At 39.1% G+C, this 19,017-nt stretch overlaps 1 protein-coding gene across 3 annotated transcripts in view; it reads right to left on the bottom strand.

Annotated features, from left to right (window-relative positions):
• LOC108052568 (ecdysone-induced protein 75B, isoforms C/D) overlaps window positions 1–19,017 on the bottom strand; it is a 109,897-nt gene that overhangs the window by 31,649 nt on the left and 59,231 nt on the right. For 2 of the 3 annotated variants that reach the window (XM_044456787.1, XM_044456788.1), the window contains one exon: window positions 10,477–10,565. In XM_044456787.1, coding sequence (XP_044312722.1) covers window positions 10,477–10,565 — 89 coding nt within the window. Of the gene's footprint in view, window positions 1–10,476; window positions 10,566–16,814; window positions 17,884–19,017 lie in introns of those variants that run through there. The other variant, XM_017134979.2, reaches the window with a different exon arrangement.

The raw sequence follows: 19,017 nt of genomic DNA, 5'->3' as shown, positions 1-19,017 counted from the left end.
GAAGGCTGCCGAACGAGTTTCGCACAAAGCGGAGTACCGAAAAAAAATCTATCTTAAATTGTCTTACATTCGATTTTTTCAGAGTCAACATAAATTACAAGCGGCTTGATCTTATTCTGCTGAAAACTGCACAGCTCCACTCGGTTTGACATTTTCGTTAGTATTTTTTAGTTTTAGCCGTCTGTTGCATGTTTGAGGTTATGACAACAGCCCCTGACTGACTGACATGAGGCGACTTCAAACCGACTCGATTCGATTCCATTTGATTCGACACGACACGGCACGACACCATTAAATGAGGCAAGGTGTTGTTTTCAGATCGGGCCTTAAGGGTCTCCATGTTAGGAGCTATTTAAGGGGCTAGTAAAAAAGCCAGGAGAATATGTCAAATGTCGCTGGATTATATAATCGTGTGTAAGGACAATAGGGTCTTTTTAAATATAATGAGGGAAAATGTGGGTTATTAAATGACTGGGTTACTTTACAAAAAAGAGTAAGAAAAATTACAATTCGTTCTCAATACGATATGTGTACATATTTATGGTTATACATTAAAAATGTTATATATCAACTTAAAACATACATTTATATATTTATATTTATAAGTTTAAATATTAAATATACTTTTTCAACTTCCTTGCTTATTCAACATGGCTTTCCCTCTCCATTTCATTTTGAACCCAATTATTTAGCTTTACCCGCAATATTACTCATACGCACTGTGTGCGTTAATATTACCCGCCCCCGATTGGCACGCCCATTTGGAGACCCCCTTGGGCCACCCAAAAGCCACATTATGAGCAATGCAAGTCTGCAACAGCGGCAAACGCTAAAATTCTATACGGGGCGGGGCAAATATTAGATTACTCATACGCAGCGTTGACCAGGCCAAAACAGCCTGTTCCACATTAATTGCCATAAAAATAGTGGCACCAGGGGGCGGGGCGACTACACATTCATAGAATTTGTGACGGAAATGAGTTAGTGCCATTTGGCATGCCCCCAACCGCAAATGGAGGAAAAGGGGGAAGGGGAGGGGGGATTGCAATGCACACGCATGCAACGAAAGCGCGTGCAGTGACTACCAAAAACAGAGGCGGTGGGAAAACAGGGGAGGGCGAAGGAGAGAAGGGGGCGGGGCCACTATGCAGACCCGTTGCTGATGTTTTTTTTTTGGCCTGCAGCATTGCCGGGTTGCATAATTATCATGCAACATGCGGCAGTCGACATGGAGTGTCTGAGATTTGTGGCCAAAACAAAACGTTGTTTAACGCCTGAGAGGGTTTTAGTCCCCCAATCCCCCAACCCCACTTTCCCCCCACCAAAATGGGAAATGGGAAAGGGGCTCGGAGATAGGCTTAGTCACGCACTCTACGCACAATTTTCACCGGGGTAAGAGTAAAGAGTTTTCAATGAAATGCAGAAAAGGCGATGGAGTGAAATAATAGCCATGTTGGGTAGTTTGTATCTGATCATATATCAATGGAGATGTCTAATATATTATTAAGGAATTGTGGTGTCGCTATAATGGCTTAATAAATCAAATATTTATTAAGGAAATGTGGAAAGTATAGAAAACTTATGAACAAGAGATTAAGGGATACAGGAAAATGTAAAAAATAAATGCTTGCTTTATTGAAATACCAAAAGGTAATATATCAAGTAGGATTATTATTTCTTCAGCAAATCTTTGAAATTTTTGCCATAAATAAAACAGAGTATTAAATATTCCTATATATATTATAGATCTTTAATTTTGTTTTATGTTGCAGATTTCATTCGTATTAATAAATCAATATATTTTAAGCAACACATTGAAGAAAACATGAAAAGTAAAAAAAAAATCTGTAGTTTCCCAAGACTCCTTAACTATCGAAACCCATTAGAACTCCTCGATCCACCCTCTTTCTCCTTAACTGATTCCCCCTTCACTACCCCTCCCCCTCGGGCCGTTTTGTGGTCTGCCCGTGGGTCTTTAGCTGCCTGGCAACTGGAAACTCACAGCGAAACGTGCGTGGCATGACCATTGCTATCAAAACCTGGCCAAAACAGAGAGTGGGAGCGGAGGGGGGTGGCAGGCCCCAGGGGGCGGGGCGGGGCAGCAGCTGCGCTACTGGGAGGCAGTTGGAGCGGTCTTTGACCGCGGCCAGTAACCGTTAGGTAGCCAGAAGGATTACGAGCTGGGCCACAACGTTTGGCCGCTTGTCCGAGGTTAGTGCACAAGCGGCAAAGAAAAAAATAAATAAAAACCAAAACAAAAACAAAAAGAATGGAAGAAAAAAAGAGGCAGCAGCGAAATCAGTTAAAGCTAAACGCCTGCCGGCCAGTTGCAAGGTTTTTCTTTGTGGTTCTTTTTCGACTACCAAACCAAAGCAATCCAAAGCAAACCGTTCCGAACTTCATTCCCCATTCGCCTCGCGTGCTCAACAAACTTGCATTGTTACTACCGCGGATTGGATTCAATTGGTTGGCTTGACTTGAGGTTGGCTTTTGCGGCTCTGGGGCATATTTCGTGTTGCTTATCGCGCCACAAAATGCGCCGGGCCACATAAATCAATTAGTCGGGGGAAAGAAAGGGCGCCCATTTTGTTTTAGGGATAATTGAACCCCTGTTCAGGGCGGTACTTACAAGGAAAAATTGCCAGTTGGGTGGCGAATTGAGCGGAGCGAATCAAAATCAAAGGCTTACCAGCAATGAGAAGAAGAAATATGTTAGAAAAAATATGCGGAACCACTTGGTATGCAACTTCATTTAGGCTACTCCTACTGGTTAAAGTAATAATGGTGGAAAACCAATCCAAGTAACTCAGTTTTGCATCGTAAATTTGGTAGGCTTTGAATTTTTAAATCACTTAAAAATATATATTGAGATGTTGCACAGAATTTACTTTCTATTTACTATATTTACTATTTGCTTTCTATGTATATGAAACCTAAAGAATGGTTTGTTATTACCATTTTCTAAGAGGTCATCTTAAAAACATTGTATAATATAGAATGGCTTTGATTTATTATTCTTAAGTGTATTTCTTTTAAAAAATTTAATTAGTATTTTTTTTTAAATCAAATCTACTGATAATTTAAATAAAAAGTCACAGGGAGTAAAGAGTCGTATTTAGACCAATTCTAAGCCTTAAATACCAATCATTTTGAGTAAAATTTCCCAAGCCAAAAGTTCAATTAAACAGGCAAATTAACTCGTGGCAACAGTGTGGGGCTCCCTTAAACTTAATTGCAGCCACAAGAACGATTCCCTTGGCAGGCAATTAACGAATCGTGAGCCATTCCCACGCCACACCGACCCGACCCCACAATCCTGGCCAAGATGGCACGCCCCACCGCCGCACAGGCCACATAAATAATTCGCTCTTAATTATTGGCCAAGTCAAGGCGAAAACGGAGCTGGCAACATAAAACTGTCAACGGCAAAATGTCAGACGGTTTTTTGACTTATGACATAAGACAATTATAGCCAAGGTGCAGCCGCCAAACATTGGCGCATTGAACTCTCTAGCTGCGATGTTGCTGCCGTGCTGACGTGCTGCAGTGGCAACATCTGGAGGCGACTTGCAACATGTGATCCGCTCGGCAGTCTGGTTCGAGTCTCGGATAGCTCGGGTTTTTCCTCGCCAAAAGTGCATTCAACCCGGGCTGACGTCAACGTTTTGGCTTGGCAAAGAAAGCAGAGTCAATGCACTTTGTTGCAACTATTCCCCCTTTCTTTCTCTCTCTCTCTCTCTCTCGCACTTTGTTTATCCATCTCGCTCTGTGAGTTGCGGTACTTTCATTGCTCAAACAGCAAGCAAAAATAAAGCAAAGCAACTGAAAAACTCGTTGCGTTTTGTTGCAAGTTCGTTGACGTTCTGTATTTCTGTGTCTCTCTGTGTGTGAGTGTTCTAGAATGTTGCCAGCCAACTGGGAAATTTCCAGCTAGATTGCAGCGGAGAAAGAGAAAGCAACAGCATGTGCAACATGTTGAGCGGACGGAGGAAAAGCCAAATAAAAAATGCTGGCAAACATGTGATGGGAAAAGATTATACAACAGAGGATTTCGCACAATTTGTGAAATTTAAATCTCAAACATTGTCAATTAAAGTTTCAAACTATTCTCTAAAAAAATGTTTAGGAAATACATTTAAAGAGGAATCTTTAACAAGAAACCACTTTTTTAGTTGCACAATACGTTGAATAAATTATAGAACTTTAAATGCAGTCCAGATTTGAATTACGGTGACGATGGAAATAAAAAAAATAATTTTAGTTATTGTTTTCTCTGCCATATTATTTTTATAATATGTAAGCTATCTGCACCATTTTGTATTGTATTTTGAATATTTATTGCCATGATAAATATATGTATGATAAAAGTTTACCTGCAGTATTTTTTGTATTACTATTTTCTTACTATTTATTTGCATTAATACGATTTTCAGCTTAATAAATATTTGAGCGTTCCAAAAATACTAAATAAAAACAACGCAAATCTATTTAAAGCCCTTATCCTTTTTTTGGTTAGACAGGATATTTAAATTAAAAGCAAACAGTAAAAGTCATAAGAACAAGCCATAAATTATGTTATTTAAACTGAAAATATTTCGTTGGATAAATTGTAATATCCCGGAAACTTTTGCCTAATATTTCATCTTTTCAATTAGGCTTAGAATGAGACAACCCTTGAACCCACGCAGCAACCCCTTGCTCAAACCCCTCCCCCTTTTGGCTCCATAAAAAGCAGTCTAAACAAACACAATATTTTGGCCCATCAGCAGCTGCGGAAAAGTGAAACAAGCTAAGCCGCAAGCCAAACAGCACCCTCTGAAAAGGGGTAAGTAACCTCGAATGAAAGCAAAGTCTTTTGCGAGCTGGAGCCAAGAACTCAAGGCGGGGGAAAAATACGGCACGTGGCCCGAGAGTCGAAGCCAATGACTTTTAACTGGGTCAGCAAAAGTGGCTGCTGTCCCTCAGCTTCGGGGGTGGTTCAGGTATATATACATCTATATATCTAAATATCTATACATGTGTTTGCTCAGCCACTCAACCACACACACACACACACTCACACAACCTCGAACAAATTTTACTATCGCTCGTAAAGACAGAAAGGAAAAAAAAATTGCATTCGTAGTAGAGTTGCTGCTGCAGTTGCAGTTGCAGTTGCACGTTCTCTTTGCCAGCAGATAAGGCCAAAATTTAAAGGCCGCCTTGGTGGGCGTGGCACTGCCATTAATTTGCTCGCCATTAGATTCTGCTTACTTTCAGCACTAATTACTCATTCGCTGGAACACATAAACGAATTCGATTTGGCCTTGGCTAAGCAGAGAGCATATTTACTAGTGGAATAATTAATCATTTGCGTTTTTATTGCTATTTTTAGATGAGCTACTTTGTTCTTGAGAGTGTTTTTCAAATTTGTACAGATCCAAATATGTTACGACATTTTATTTAATTTGAAAACTCTGTACTTTAATTTACGTTATAATTGGATCTAAATAATTTCATTTCATAAATAATTTCATTCCTGTTTTTCTTAATTACTTTTTATTAAAAGTATGTGATTTAATTCAGTTAATCTTGATAACTTAATTAACTAATTCCATTTATTGCTTAAATATTAAATTTTTATGTAGTTTTCCTTGAGCTTTTCCTATCAATGCTCTATTAACACACTCTCTCAAAAGCTCGTTGCGCTACAACTGCGAGCAATCTACAATATTTCGTTGCATACTTTTGTGCTTGAAAAAAAGCACACTGCTCGATCGTAAGGAAGACACCTAACGCAAGGTGGCGCCAAAAAGGTTGTGTAGAAAAGCGTGTAAAAATATGTGGGTGTGTCGTGTCAAATACATATTACGGATCTGCAAGCAAATTTTTTGATGCGTTTTTGTAACACAATTAAGATTTAAAATATACTTTTTAACATTTATTATTTATTTATTTGTTTACCTTTTAAAATGTAATTTAATCTAATTTAATCTCCAGTCGCTAATCTGACAATACATATATCTATCTATTTGCAAACGTTATCGCTGTGTTGGCCTGTAACCCAAATAGGCTGAGGTTGTTGACCCAAATTTTGCAAGGTGCATTGAACTTTTTGTGGGCAAAAAAAACCAAACCGGAGCACAAAACGTCACTAGCGATGCGTAAGCAAAAGAGAGAGAAAAAGAGAGTGGGAGAGTGTTTTTGCATCGTGACTTTCCGTGAGTGTGTGAAAAACAAAAATGTGTGAAAAATCTAGACCTAAAAACAAAATAAAAACAAAATGCTTTGAGGATAATACTTGGAAATTCTTCCTTCATATTTTCTTGAATATTAAACAAAATTCTATGTTTACGTGGTTTTTAGTTTTAATCAAAAAAATGAATATCTAGATAGCAATCTTGCTTACAAATTTTAAATTTAGCTAGAATATATTTTTTTTTGGTTAATCATGCACTAAATATGCTCTCATAATTGTATTATAGAAATAATGATACATTCATTTTGTAGTTACTTTTATATTTTTTTTATAACAAAAAGTACAAGGTGAAATGTTGCGCCAATTAACAGGTAATTGATAATCCCTACAACTTTTACTAAAATAAATCTAAGGCGATGTTCATTTCAACCGATTTTTAAGGCAAGTATTTTGTAATATTAGAATATCAATTTACGTATTTTTTTGTTGTATTTAAAAGCAATTTGAAAAGGAAATGCATTTTCTAGAATTTTCTCCTGAGATACACAACCCAAATACGAATGAATTGTTCCTCCCTCCCATTTCCACCCCTCCTCCTTCTCCTCCCCCTCGCTCTACTCACTTTTCTCACCCCTCTGCCACACCTCATGCTCACTCACACACATTCCCACTCACGCCTAGACAATTTCATGCAACGCTGCGTCGCTGCTGGCGTCTCTGCCGACGTCGACGGCGACTGCAGTCAGTCGTTCAAGTGCATTTCAGAGCGTTAACCTTTGTGTAGCTGTGTGAGTGTGTGTCCTAGCCCAACATTTAGTGCTCTCTTTTGGGGCTCTCTCGCGCCCTCTCTCTGGTTTTCCTGGCTTTTCCTCTTGCTTTTCCAATTTGAAGTGCAGGCAAGTGGAAAAACCTCGAAAGCAAAATGAGAATTGGGGTCTCCCATGATAAAAATCTTGGGAATGGCGCAAATATGGGTATGTAGTATTTTCCCCACTGATAAATTCAGCCCAAAATTATTGTTCTGTTTATTTAGGGAGTTTGTTTTCTTTCGTTGTTTTATTTTCTTTGGGATTATCAAGTGCATTTGGTGTTTGTTCGTATAACAATCATTATCTGATTGCTCTAAAATTGATGCAGGTTATGGACTATGAAAGAAATGAGGGATAGATAGCGTTAGAAATATAGGGTGGTGAAAGATAATTAAAGTAAGAACTGGAAACTATAGTAAGAGTTTATTTGTTTGTATTTTTTTGGTATTTTGGAAATCAAGAATAACTTTTGGCCATTTGCTATCACAAGACATTTTCCTGGCTTTTAGTCTCTCTTTCCAAAATGCAATAGGAAATCTCCCAGGGTGCTGAGACAGCCAAAGAGAGCGGGAGAGAGCGCTCTCTTTCTCCGCCTCTCCCTCCGCTGCTTTCTCGTGCCCTATGCTGCGTACGCTGCTTCTGTTTCTGCTTTGACATTGAACGAGTTCATTCACATTTGCTGCACGCACACAACTGCAGCGCCACTCACACAGATACTCGCTCGAAAAACTACACGAAGCATAAACAACAACTGCCGAAGCGAAATGGAAAAGAGAGGAAAAAAGACAGGCACAACGAGCGGCAGAAAAAAGAAAGGAAATAAGAAAAAACAACGTATGCATGAGTATGCGTAAAAAAATAAATATGTTAAATAATGTGAAAAGAATAACAAACGCGTTAGATAATAGTCCCAGAATCTGACATAAAGAAAGCTGACCACAAAGAAAAGTCCCCCGGCATTTTATTGAAAATTAACATCTATTTGACTATTCCTCCTCGTCTCCGCCTCACACGCTCCTTCGTTGTGGTCCGTCCAAAAAAATACAAATAATATCACCTGCCCTCAACAATTTTTTTCTTAGTTACGAAATCGGGAATTGGGTCATTAAGGCAGCAGGCAATAAATGTGTGAAAGGCACCGACTAGTTTGGGTTAAGGATAATGGAATGGGGAATATAGATACAAGTCATGGAAAAACATTTTTATTTTATACCCCTGCATACAAAATTAGTGTTTTATCGGAATGAAGGGATTAAATGTTAGTGGATTTGTACTATCTATTTACCAACCAATTTGTTTTATAATTAGGAAAGTTTGAAAGTTTTACGATTCATTTTAGATATTGTATCATAAAGAATATAAACTGTAACCCAATTAGGTAATGTAAATAAAGTAGTTCAGTTAGATCATGTAAAACTCAGAAGTTACTTACACCATTTAAGGCGCCACCTTGAAACGCACAAAATTGTAGGCTCAAAAGTTCTATAAATATAAACATGTATGTTGTGAAACCTTTTCCGCTATAATTAATCAAAGGAAAGAACCCTTAAGCGGCTCTAAAACTATAAAACACGACTAAGAACAAACGAGTTCCGAATATAGTTTCAGTTTCCAAGTGTCGAAATGAGTCAGTTTTGGTTGCGAATGAAGTCATTCGTCAAGCTCAAAAAGCAAAAAAACATCTAAAACAAAAAACATAAGACCCAAGAATCTGTCTCTAAAATAGAGGTCAATAGACAAGACGAAGGTCCAACGAGCAGATCAGGTAGGCAGGCACTCAGAAATCGTGGCCACAAATGGCCAGGGCGGAAATATCAGCCAAAAATGAGCCACGCGGCGTATGAGCAATCTGCGAAACTCGCTTCCTCAAAAGAGAGTGAGGGGGACGGAAACATAGCCCGTGAGCGGGAGGAAGGGGGATGGCGAACCTGGCCTAACCTTGAACTTCAAAAAAGCGCGAAGGAAACACAAATTTGTAGGCCTACCTATTCGGTTAAACATATATTCACATTCACATAATAAAAATATAAATTAGCACACAACAAAAGACGTTCCAAGAAACCCGAAATAAAACTGGTCCAAAGTCAATGAACTTCTGCTTCTTCCTCTGCAGATCGATTCGAGTTTTTCTTGTGGACAATACAGTGGTCATTAGCAAACTTTTAATCATCTGAAGTTTTAAAATAGTTTTTAAAGTTTCAGCTTTATGCAACATAAATGTATAAATAATAAAAGCTTTCTTTCGCTTAATATGGACTTAATTCCTCTGATTCCTTGTCCAACCGTGACTTCTAGTTTCTTCAAGCTTCAATTTCCGAGCGATCACTGTGTTTATATTTTTGCAACGTTTGAAATTTCAGACGCGCAGACAGTTTAAATGCAAAAACAAATACAAGGACCGCCAAGGGCCAGACAAAAAGAAAGGAACGGGAGATGAAAAGGGGCAGCGAGAACGAGAAAGAACCTCGACTGGCTGTTAACCCAATTCAAGGACGTCATTGAGACATTAAACCCGACTCGCTTCTCGAACTCCGAGTGCCGGCGAATATAAGGGAATAGGGCAAACTACTTTGCCAAGGTTGTGCAGAGTGGCTATAGGGATGATGGCGTGACACGATCCTCTTGCGATCCGCAGGAAAAGCTCGGGTCGAATAAGATTTCATCATGCGAGACACTCATCTCTGGAAAGGGAACAATCACTGGAACGATCACTGGACTCTGTCCAGAGGTTCAGCTCTTTGGGCGAATGAACTTGCCGGCATTTTCAATGTCACAGACGACAAAGGGCGGCAACAGAGGCTTTAAGCAGCAGGAGCCCACGAAATACACTGAGCCAAACACTTAATAAGACTTAAAAATTTCAATAATTTGATTTAGTTTAGTTAAACAATAAGGAAGAATTTTGGAGGTCTTTAGGCTCTCAATCAGAATGTAATAATTTAAGTTTTACTTTACTCGAATGTTTAGAAGGGAAATAATTGTATTTAATATATTATCCTTCAAATACAATCATCATAGCATTGTAATGATCCCCAATTTGATTTTCCAGTGCAGGATGAAAAGAATCATCCACAAAGGCAGCATTGAAGGTTTCGTTCTGGTTTGGTGGTTGCTTTATTTTAATTTTTTTTGTGTCTCATTTGTTTTTGCCCAGGATTGTGTTGTTGTACATTTTGATTTATTTTATTGCGACGCAATTTAATGCAAGGACAATTCGCCAGACGACGTCGCAGGTTTTTGTGAAGGGCAAAGGGCCTGTTGCTGATAGAGAGGGGAATACACAGGACGAGAGAGAGGGAAAAACAACCCTGTTTAAGTAATTCCTGATCCCTTTTTTTCCCTGCCAAGGAGGTCAACAGAGTTCAATGTCAGACCCGAAGTTGGTGGTTGGGCATCAAGTTGCACGTGGCGAGCACACTTTTGCCTCACCACCCCCGCAGTTGCGACAACCCCTCTGCTCCTTAAAGGATATGTGGTGCAATAACTTACCTTGCAACCCTCGCAGGAATGCACGCCGTAATGGAAACCGGAGGCCTTATCTCCGCAAACACGGCACAGCACCGTTGTGCCATCGAATTCTGCAAATAAAAGATGGGAATTTTAAGATTAATAAACAGAAATAGCGTTAAGGGACATTAATGAAATTGTTGAGGGAAAAAATTATCAGCAGTCAAAAAAGGATCGTAGAAATACTTATAAAATATATATTGCATTATTTTTTACTTAATCTTCTATGACAAAATTAATCTGTTAACAGTATAGGTTTTAAAACATACGAATTTGTCTCACATTGCCCTTGAAAAATTTATTTTACGATTATCAAAAATTATGAAAAATGAACTCATCATCCTAACACTTTCATTACAACTTCCATTTCATTGTCAAATACCAAAAACAATCAGAAGAATGTGCCCCGAGGGCGACGTAATACTTTCTTCAAATAAAAGCAGCGCAATGCCAATGCCAAAGACGAAGAAAGCAGCAAAACAAAATGGGCGAGACAACAAAAAACTTGTTGCTGAACTTGAGCTCGTTCTTGGCCGAAGAAATGTTACGTAACTTTCACCGGTACCCAGGTAAACAAAAAAAAAGGCGACCAAACCAGAAGAAAGTAAACAAGAGAGAGAATAAGAACCAAGAAGGAGCGGAAGAGAAAGACTTTCTTTCGGGGCGGAAACAAGTTCTCGCGGCTGAATGAAAGACTTTCTTTAAACAGGTTTTGTTTTGGTTCTTTTTCCACGTTGAGGAAGCTCCAAAGAAAGTCTTTCTCTCGCTGGTAGAAGATCTTCTAGGCCTCTCTCTCCCCCGATTTTTATATCTTTTCTGTACTTCCTCTTTTTCACTGGCAATCAGACACGCCACGCTTTGTAAACAATTGTAAATGGCAAACAATGTTCATGATCTTCACGCTGCCATGGCCATCGTCATCATTACGATCATCACGATCACGAGCAACTTGTATCTGTATCTGCTCTTTGCTATTTCTGTGCCACACACACACACACACAAGCAGCATCTATACGGTTGCAATGCCGCCAAGTTCACTGACATTTCGCACTGCAGATCGTTGCACTTTTGCATTGGACAACAACAAAACAGGCTGCACAGAGGAAAAGGGGTCTTGCACTGATCTCTCGCACGCCACTGACTGAATTCACTTCAAGTTTCCAGACTGCATGATCTTTTTATGCAGATACATAGTAATCGACGGGAGTGTAGGTTAGTAATCTACTTTAAGGTCTGCTAATTAAATAAATTGCATAGGGGGACGTTTTATGGTTTAATTAGGCGAACTAGGTTTCACTGATCATGAAATCTTTTTATTATATAAGGTTTTTTAAAAGAACGCAACCCTTTTAATTTCCATTTTTATTTCTATAAGATGAACTTCTCTTTCTGAACCATATCGTTTGCATTTAATAACGAATCTTATATTCCCAAAGATTTTTTATTCACTTGCATACAATAGATTCACAACTAGGAAGCAAAACACCAAAACATCACATTCATAAACGCCTTCCTCCCGTATAGATACAGATACAAAACTATCTGTAAGACTAGCAAGCGTAATTAAAGTTCTTATCAGAAAAGAAAGCTACAAAAAAAAGGAAAACAATCACAGCTGGCATGTTTATTTGAACTTGAAAAAAAAAACGCAGATATATCTCTTTATTTAATAAAATATTATGGTTGTTGTTCGTATTTCCTTTGTGCTGTTTTTGTATTTGTTTTCGGGGAATTTCGTGGCACACATTTAAAAATATTTTTTGGGGGCGTTGAGAGAATAAAGAACGCCACATTCTGTTCCCATCTCCCTCGGAATCGGTCTCTCTTTCTTTCCTAATTCGGAAACAGATTCGGAATCGTCTGGCTTACGTCATTGGCATTGTGATTTATATAAATATAGGTGTTTTTTTTTTGGCAAGAACTTGCTTTTGTAATAGATTCGCTCATGGATTACCAATTTGTGTTCTATAAACAAAGACAACAAGGTCAGTGGAGAGGCCCCTCCGTCTGCCCCTCCCTATCTCTGTCTGCTTCCTCCCCCCTCTAGCCGTCTCTTTCCCTTCCTCTATCGCTGTCTCATCGCCTTGGGAACTTGGCATTCGCTAATCGGCGACACGTGTAATAGCCTGATAAATGAAATTCCGATTTTTCAGTATAATAATAAAACATATGAGGAGAGCGTTTCGGAGGTGCTTACAGGGAATGGTGATAAAAAAACTTTGGTCAATCGAATTCGAACGCTATTGTTTAGTTACGCTATTAGATAGTTAGGCCGTGAATCAGGCTGTTTAACATTAATTTTTTGGTCAGTTTCTAAACGAACAAATATTTTTCCCTAACAATGTGTTTGGGAATTCTATTCTGAATAATGGGTTTTTTTATTTATACACAATTTATATAAATAAAAAAGAACCGAATTTATATAATGTGGGAATTTTGTTTATCTTCCAATTTGAATATTAGGTTTGGAACGATCATTGTACAACATAAAAAGTTAAATGTTTTTGTTTGTCATACATAATTCTATATTTTTTCTATCAGAAAAGATTTTGACTCACATTTTCAGCAATCAAAATTTCTGCGCTTACTTTATTGAATCTCCTGTTACAAATGTATTCCAAATAATATTTCGCCACAGTCTGTGAAATTTTAGCTTACCGTATAATCTTGCTGCCAAATCTATGGGAATTATCTAATACGCACTGCTCACACACACGAGCACTCGGAGGCGACCTTGAAAGTTTCATTCACTTCACACGCACACAGATACGGAAAGGGGCGGGGGTTTTGGGGGTGTCTGCGAAGAGGTGGAACGGGCACTATCAGAAATACTAGAAATAAGCCAAACAAATGGCAGCTCCCCTAGCACACGCACACACACACCCCAAAAAAAAACGCTCGCAACCAAATTTCGAATACTCAAAATATTTATTAATACGAGAGTGAGCGAGAGGGAGGATCGCTTAAGAGAGAGAGAGGGAGATATGGCCATATTGGCAATGTTCTGTGTGAGAAAAAAAAAAGACCACTAAATTAAAATTTGACATTGAAATTTTTGCTGCTCTCTCTATTTCTCTCTCTTTCTCGCTCAATCAATAAAAATTTTGCGCGTGCAGGAGAGCGAGGGAGAGAGAGAGATGGGGAGAAGCGTTCTCGCTCTGCCTACAAACTTCAATGCGGAAATGTTCGGACAGGTTTTTCTGTTGCTTTATTTTAGCGCCAGTTCAATGTATCGTTTAATCAAGTCAAGAATAAAAAAATTGTATTCAACATTTTCGTCAAGTTCAAAAAACGCAACTAAGGTCAACGGAGCTCGAAATGACACCTTGTAAAGTGGGCGCGATTTTTAGTCACCTTCGCTTGGAGTTCATTGAATTAACAACTGCCGCCTAAAATTCCGATTATGCAATGGGATATTTTTTTGGCGGGAATGAAAATTAATCACCTCCCAACGAAACCGAATTTTTATTTAATTTTTTGGGAAGAATGCTGAGTGCATTGATCTTCGAGTTTGTTTTGTTTTTGAGTGCCTTGCACTTTTATTGGGTTTCATTAATTTATTGAACTTTTCGGAGGTTACTGATCGAGTCGTGGGAACGCATACTTTTGGCAATAAATGTGCTTATGTCGTTCACATATTTTTTAAAAATAACTCAGTACTCGAAAATCAGGCGAACAATTATGGATATTTTCCTTCCAGAAAGAACAAAGACTTCAGAAAAGTTAAAGGCTACTAAACCCAAACGGTATTATCCTAAGATGTTTTTTAAATATTAAGTGTTTGGTATTATACCTACTATATAGCGATAAAAGCCCTTAATAATTCGTTGCCAAGACAATTAACCAAAAGTAAAAGTCCCCAAAAAATGCCCAAACCAAAGTTTACCTTTAAATAAATTGCAATAAGAAACACAAAATTCGTTACTTTCGTTTTGTCGATAGTTTTCACTTTCAGGTCTTTGGCCGCTTAATAAATTTCTAAAATGCACAAATAATTGTGCCAATAAAAATAAACACGATCGTACGAAAATCAAATAAACTGAAAATAAAATAAAATCGAATAGAGTTAACTTTCGAAGTGAGCAAAAGTTCAAGAGCCGCCTACGAAAAGCGAAAAGCGCCTGCGAAAAGCGAAGAAAGAAAATAAAATAAAGCAAAAGACAAATAAATTGCGGAGAGCAATGGCAAGGCGAACTTTTCTTTTGGACAATTGTAGCGTTGCAGCTTGACTTTCACCGACATTTAGCAGAGGGGTGGGCCGTGGGGGGTTGGGTACTGTTCACCTGGAGGAGTCATTAACCCGCTGCTATGTAAAAATGTCAAAGAGGCTTAGACCCGGTTTTTTTTCCCCGTAAATTGGACGCGCATGCGCAGTCGCCTTGGTAAAAAGTGAATTTGTCTCTGACTTTGGCCAAGTCAAGCTGCAGTCAAGCTGCGCTTTTCACTTTCGTTTGGCGGCAATTGAAATGCGAAACTTGGCAAACGGATGCACATCGACCCGGCCGAAACCAAAACAGCAAGAAATTCATTTGCGAATGCGAAAAGAAATCCGCCGATTCGCGATCCGCGATCCACAGGGGTAGCAATGAACTTGGAAACCGACTTTGTCATCGCCCCATCTCTTTCGCCCAGTTTTTCACTTAGTGAAATGCAATGCCAACACACAAACGCATAAATAAATATCGAAGCATGGGGAAAAACACACTTTTGCAAAGTAAAGCAAATAATGGCAACGATAGTGGGTGAGAAACGGTGGTGGGGGGAATGGAAATTGGAGACATAATCGAGACACATATAAATATTATTTTGGTTTTCACTTTCGATTTGACTGTCATGCAGTAGGTGTTAAATTTATTGAGTTAAGAGGTAAAGCGGTATAAGTCGTGAAAAGCATTATTCCAGTAAAATAGTAAGATCATTAATATACCTATCTTTTAATGTGTTACAACTTTCTTAACCGCAATTTAGTCCCCAAATTAGATCTGATAAAATCATTCCTTAAATATAATATAAAAATCTTTTAGATCTTTATCCAATTAATCCCATTCCCATTATCTGTTTCCTGTCGTTATCGTACACACCTTGGAAACACCCAAACCCCAAGACCCCAAAACGACACTTTCTGTTGTCCAAGGTTGCGCTCCCGACGAGTTTTATTGGAATCCACAGATTACCCCCATGCCAGAAATAAAACGACAATCAACCAGTTCCCCTCTATAGGAAGAACTACCTTGACTCATCGCTTGAACTGCGATTGCCCCGATCCGATCCGTAGTCTTGAACCGGTTGTTCATGAAGTGCATTAACTTCCTTTAGTCATAAAACAATAGCCTGACATTGGTACAGTTATAATTTCGGTTAAGTAAAAAAATAAATAAATAAAATGAGAAAAACCAAAATGTGTTGAGCGCTCAAGTTAATTGAACTTACTTGAACTCGAAGCGCTTAAACAAAAAATGATTTCGGATGCGGAACGACCTTGATGACTACTGAAACTGACTGACTAAACGGCGATCATCGCGCTGATAATGATAATAGCGTTGATAATGATGGTCACACGATTGCGGTACCTGTGACGTCACAATAATTATATGAGGCGCCACCTTGCAAATTTCCGCCTTGCCAGGCTAATACGCCTAATGCTAATTGGCGGGGGAAGGTCAAAATCAAATCAGATCGGCAAACACGAGATCGGATTTTCTCTCTCCTACCGCCAATAAGTATATCATTTTTGAGATATAGCGGCGTTTTATGTTTATGTTTTTGGCCTTCAAGGTTTTTATTTTGTCTAAAACGGAAGCAAAGCATCATATTGCTTTATTTTATGAGATCAATACAGTTTTCTGATTGGTTTCTGCCTTTTATTGCTCAAAATAGCTTAAAATATCGATTAAGTAAAAAGTTATTCTAATCTTTATTTGTCTTTATAGTTTCAATCTGTTGTTTTAGAATAATTTTCTACTGATTTTGTTATTATAAGTGGTGCAAATTACGGCTTAATTTATATTCACCACAAGTTAACTTTTATGGCCCACACTAAAATGAATTGGATTAAGTTATAAAATACTACAAATTACAGAATTTAAAATTTTATTGATATGTCAAGTCATATTTTGCAAAAATATTTTAGTTTATTTCAAAATTCATTTTTAAGCAAAGTACGAGCTAAGTCAAATTTAAGGATCCATATTTTGCTAATTACAAAATTAAAATTTAGAATAATTTTTTTTGGCAATTCAGTTTAATGTAGTAATTTAAATTTATCCTATTGATCCTAATCCTCTGATTAATCCTTTATTTTCCTATTCCATAAAACTCACCAATGTTGAGCTCAGGTTCTCCCTTTACCGAACTGGCCACAGTTGTATCCATAACTGGGTAGGACTTGATGTATTCCGGGGTTTGAGGACGCGAATCCGCCGGCACAACCACAATACCACCCGGGTGGTGAAGATTCGCCTGCGGATATCCGTGCGGATACATTGCATGCGGGTGTGGGTGGTGCTGAAGGTGATGCTGTTGCGGCTGTAGCTGTTGCTGTTGTGGCTGGTGCTGGTGCTGTTGTTGTTGTGGGTGGTGGGGCAGGGACTCGAAATGATGGGGCAGTGGTGGCTGCTGCTGTTGTTGCACCACCACAGTGGTGGTGCTGACGGCACTCGATTTGCTCATAAAGATCACACTGCTGTGGGGCAGCTTGACGGAGGAGGAATTGGGAGAATTCGAAGAACTCGCCATGGTCACACCTGTGGGTGGCACAGTATCCAGATCTGTGACAGGTGCTACCAGGCTCCTAAATTCCGGATTGTAATTCTCGCTCATGCCCAGTTTGCTGTTGTGCTGATAGTAGGCCGAAACACTGGTGTTTGGCGGTAGTTTTAATGCGTTCTCCAGGTGAGATCGACCGGTTACACCCAAAATGGGTGGTGCCGTGGTGCTGGGCTGTTCTGGGGCTGGTGGTGCTACCATATTAGCACTCACTGTGCTGCAGATCACAGAGGTCTTGGCGCTATCTGAACTGTCCGCGGACATTAACATTTTGTTGGGGTTTACTTAACACTTTTTCTTAGAATTTTAAATTTAAATTATTTAATTTAAATTTCCAGCCGTAGGCATAGTTTTGGTTTCTGAAGCACTTGTTTGAATATTGCTAAAATATTATTTTATCCTTTGCATTGAATTTTTGGAACCCTACTCGGGCAATGTTGTCATGTTTCCTGAACACTTTTAAAAATTATTGTAAAACTGTGGTAATTCACTATTGGGTTATCCTTTTCACGGAATAATCACTACACTGCTAAAAACTCGCGACTCGAGATGGATTGAAATCGAAATGGAACGGAACGGAACGAGGCGGAGCGATCTGCGCGCTGCGAGCGGCAGTTAGTCAATGAAAGGAAAATCAACATTCGCGTCGGATCTTGTTCAGTTTTTTCGGCCAGCCGACCCTGGGAGCGAGCGTCGACGTCGGCTGCGATAGAGAGAAAGAGTGCGCTCTCCACTTCCCCACTTGAAACATGTGCTGCCGGCTACTAAGCGGGTGCGAGCAGGAGCGTGCGATCCCACAGATACCGCGTTTATGCGGAGCAATCCGTTCATGAAATGGTCGATAGAGGGTTGATCATGAGTGATTACCCAAAAACTAGTTTTTAATTTTTGAACATGTTTCTAATAATCCTTAATTTGTTGCCTAGTTTATTTTCATTGATCTTGCTCTTTTGGTGACAACTAATAATTCAAAATTAAAAGTCAACATACATGGGTGTTGTGGTTTTTGCAGCCACAGTTTCTACTATCACACTATTAAATTCGTGAACTGAACACCGCATAAACTCAGTATAAGCCAGTGAGGGTGAACAACAGCTGTGAGAGCGAAACACATGTCGCTCGAGCGGAGAGTAAAAGAGAACCGCTCTCTGCCTCTTTGGCCATCTCTCCAGCTCCCCCTCCCCCTCGACGGAGTTCAATAAAACTTCGGTGGAGTGAAAATTTATGAAATTACATGCAATTAAAAATTATATCACTCACAATAATGAAAAGTTCGAAGCCGCTGGATAGGATCGTTGACTCTCAGTCGTTGACACTGGGCGGAAAACATGTAAATCAAATATTTACACGGCCAAAAGGCAATAAACCCCCATGAATGCTGAAAAAACATCGCCTAGGTCAATGCTAAATTTATTTCCTGGATCGTTGGGCCACGTGTGGTTAAATTAGGAGCCCCCTCCTAACCAACATATAATCCCCCACCCCACCCTTCTGGCCACCACCCCCACATTTGACCCATTCAAGGCTAGACACCCGCCGTTTCTCTCGGGCGTTCCAAAAATAATCTTTGACTGAGTTTTCCTTGTTTTCATTTTTCAACTTTTCGGCACATTTGTCGAAGGGGAAAAATTCAACAAATTTTCTTCGTTAGGCGGAGGGTTTTGTTTTTCTTTTCGAAATACGACATGTTTTTCTCCAAACAAACACAGAAATATATTTTTATTTTCTTAGTCTTTATGGGGGTATTTTTGTGGGAAG

Source organism: Drosophila rhopaloa, unplaced genomic scaffold, assembly GCF_018152115.1.
Source record: "Drosophila rhopaloa isolate 14029-0021.01 unplaced genomic scaffold, ASM1815211v1 contig_150, whole genome shotgun sequence".
NCBI lineage: Eukaryota > Metazoa > Arthropoda > Insecta > Diptera > Drosophilidae > Drosophila > Drosophila rhopaloa.
Note: the sequence above shows the minus strand (reverse complement) of the source record. Positions and strands in the feature narration are given on the sequence as shown.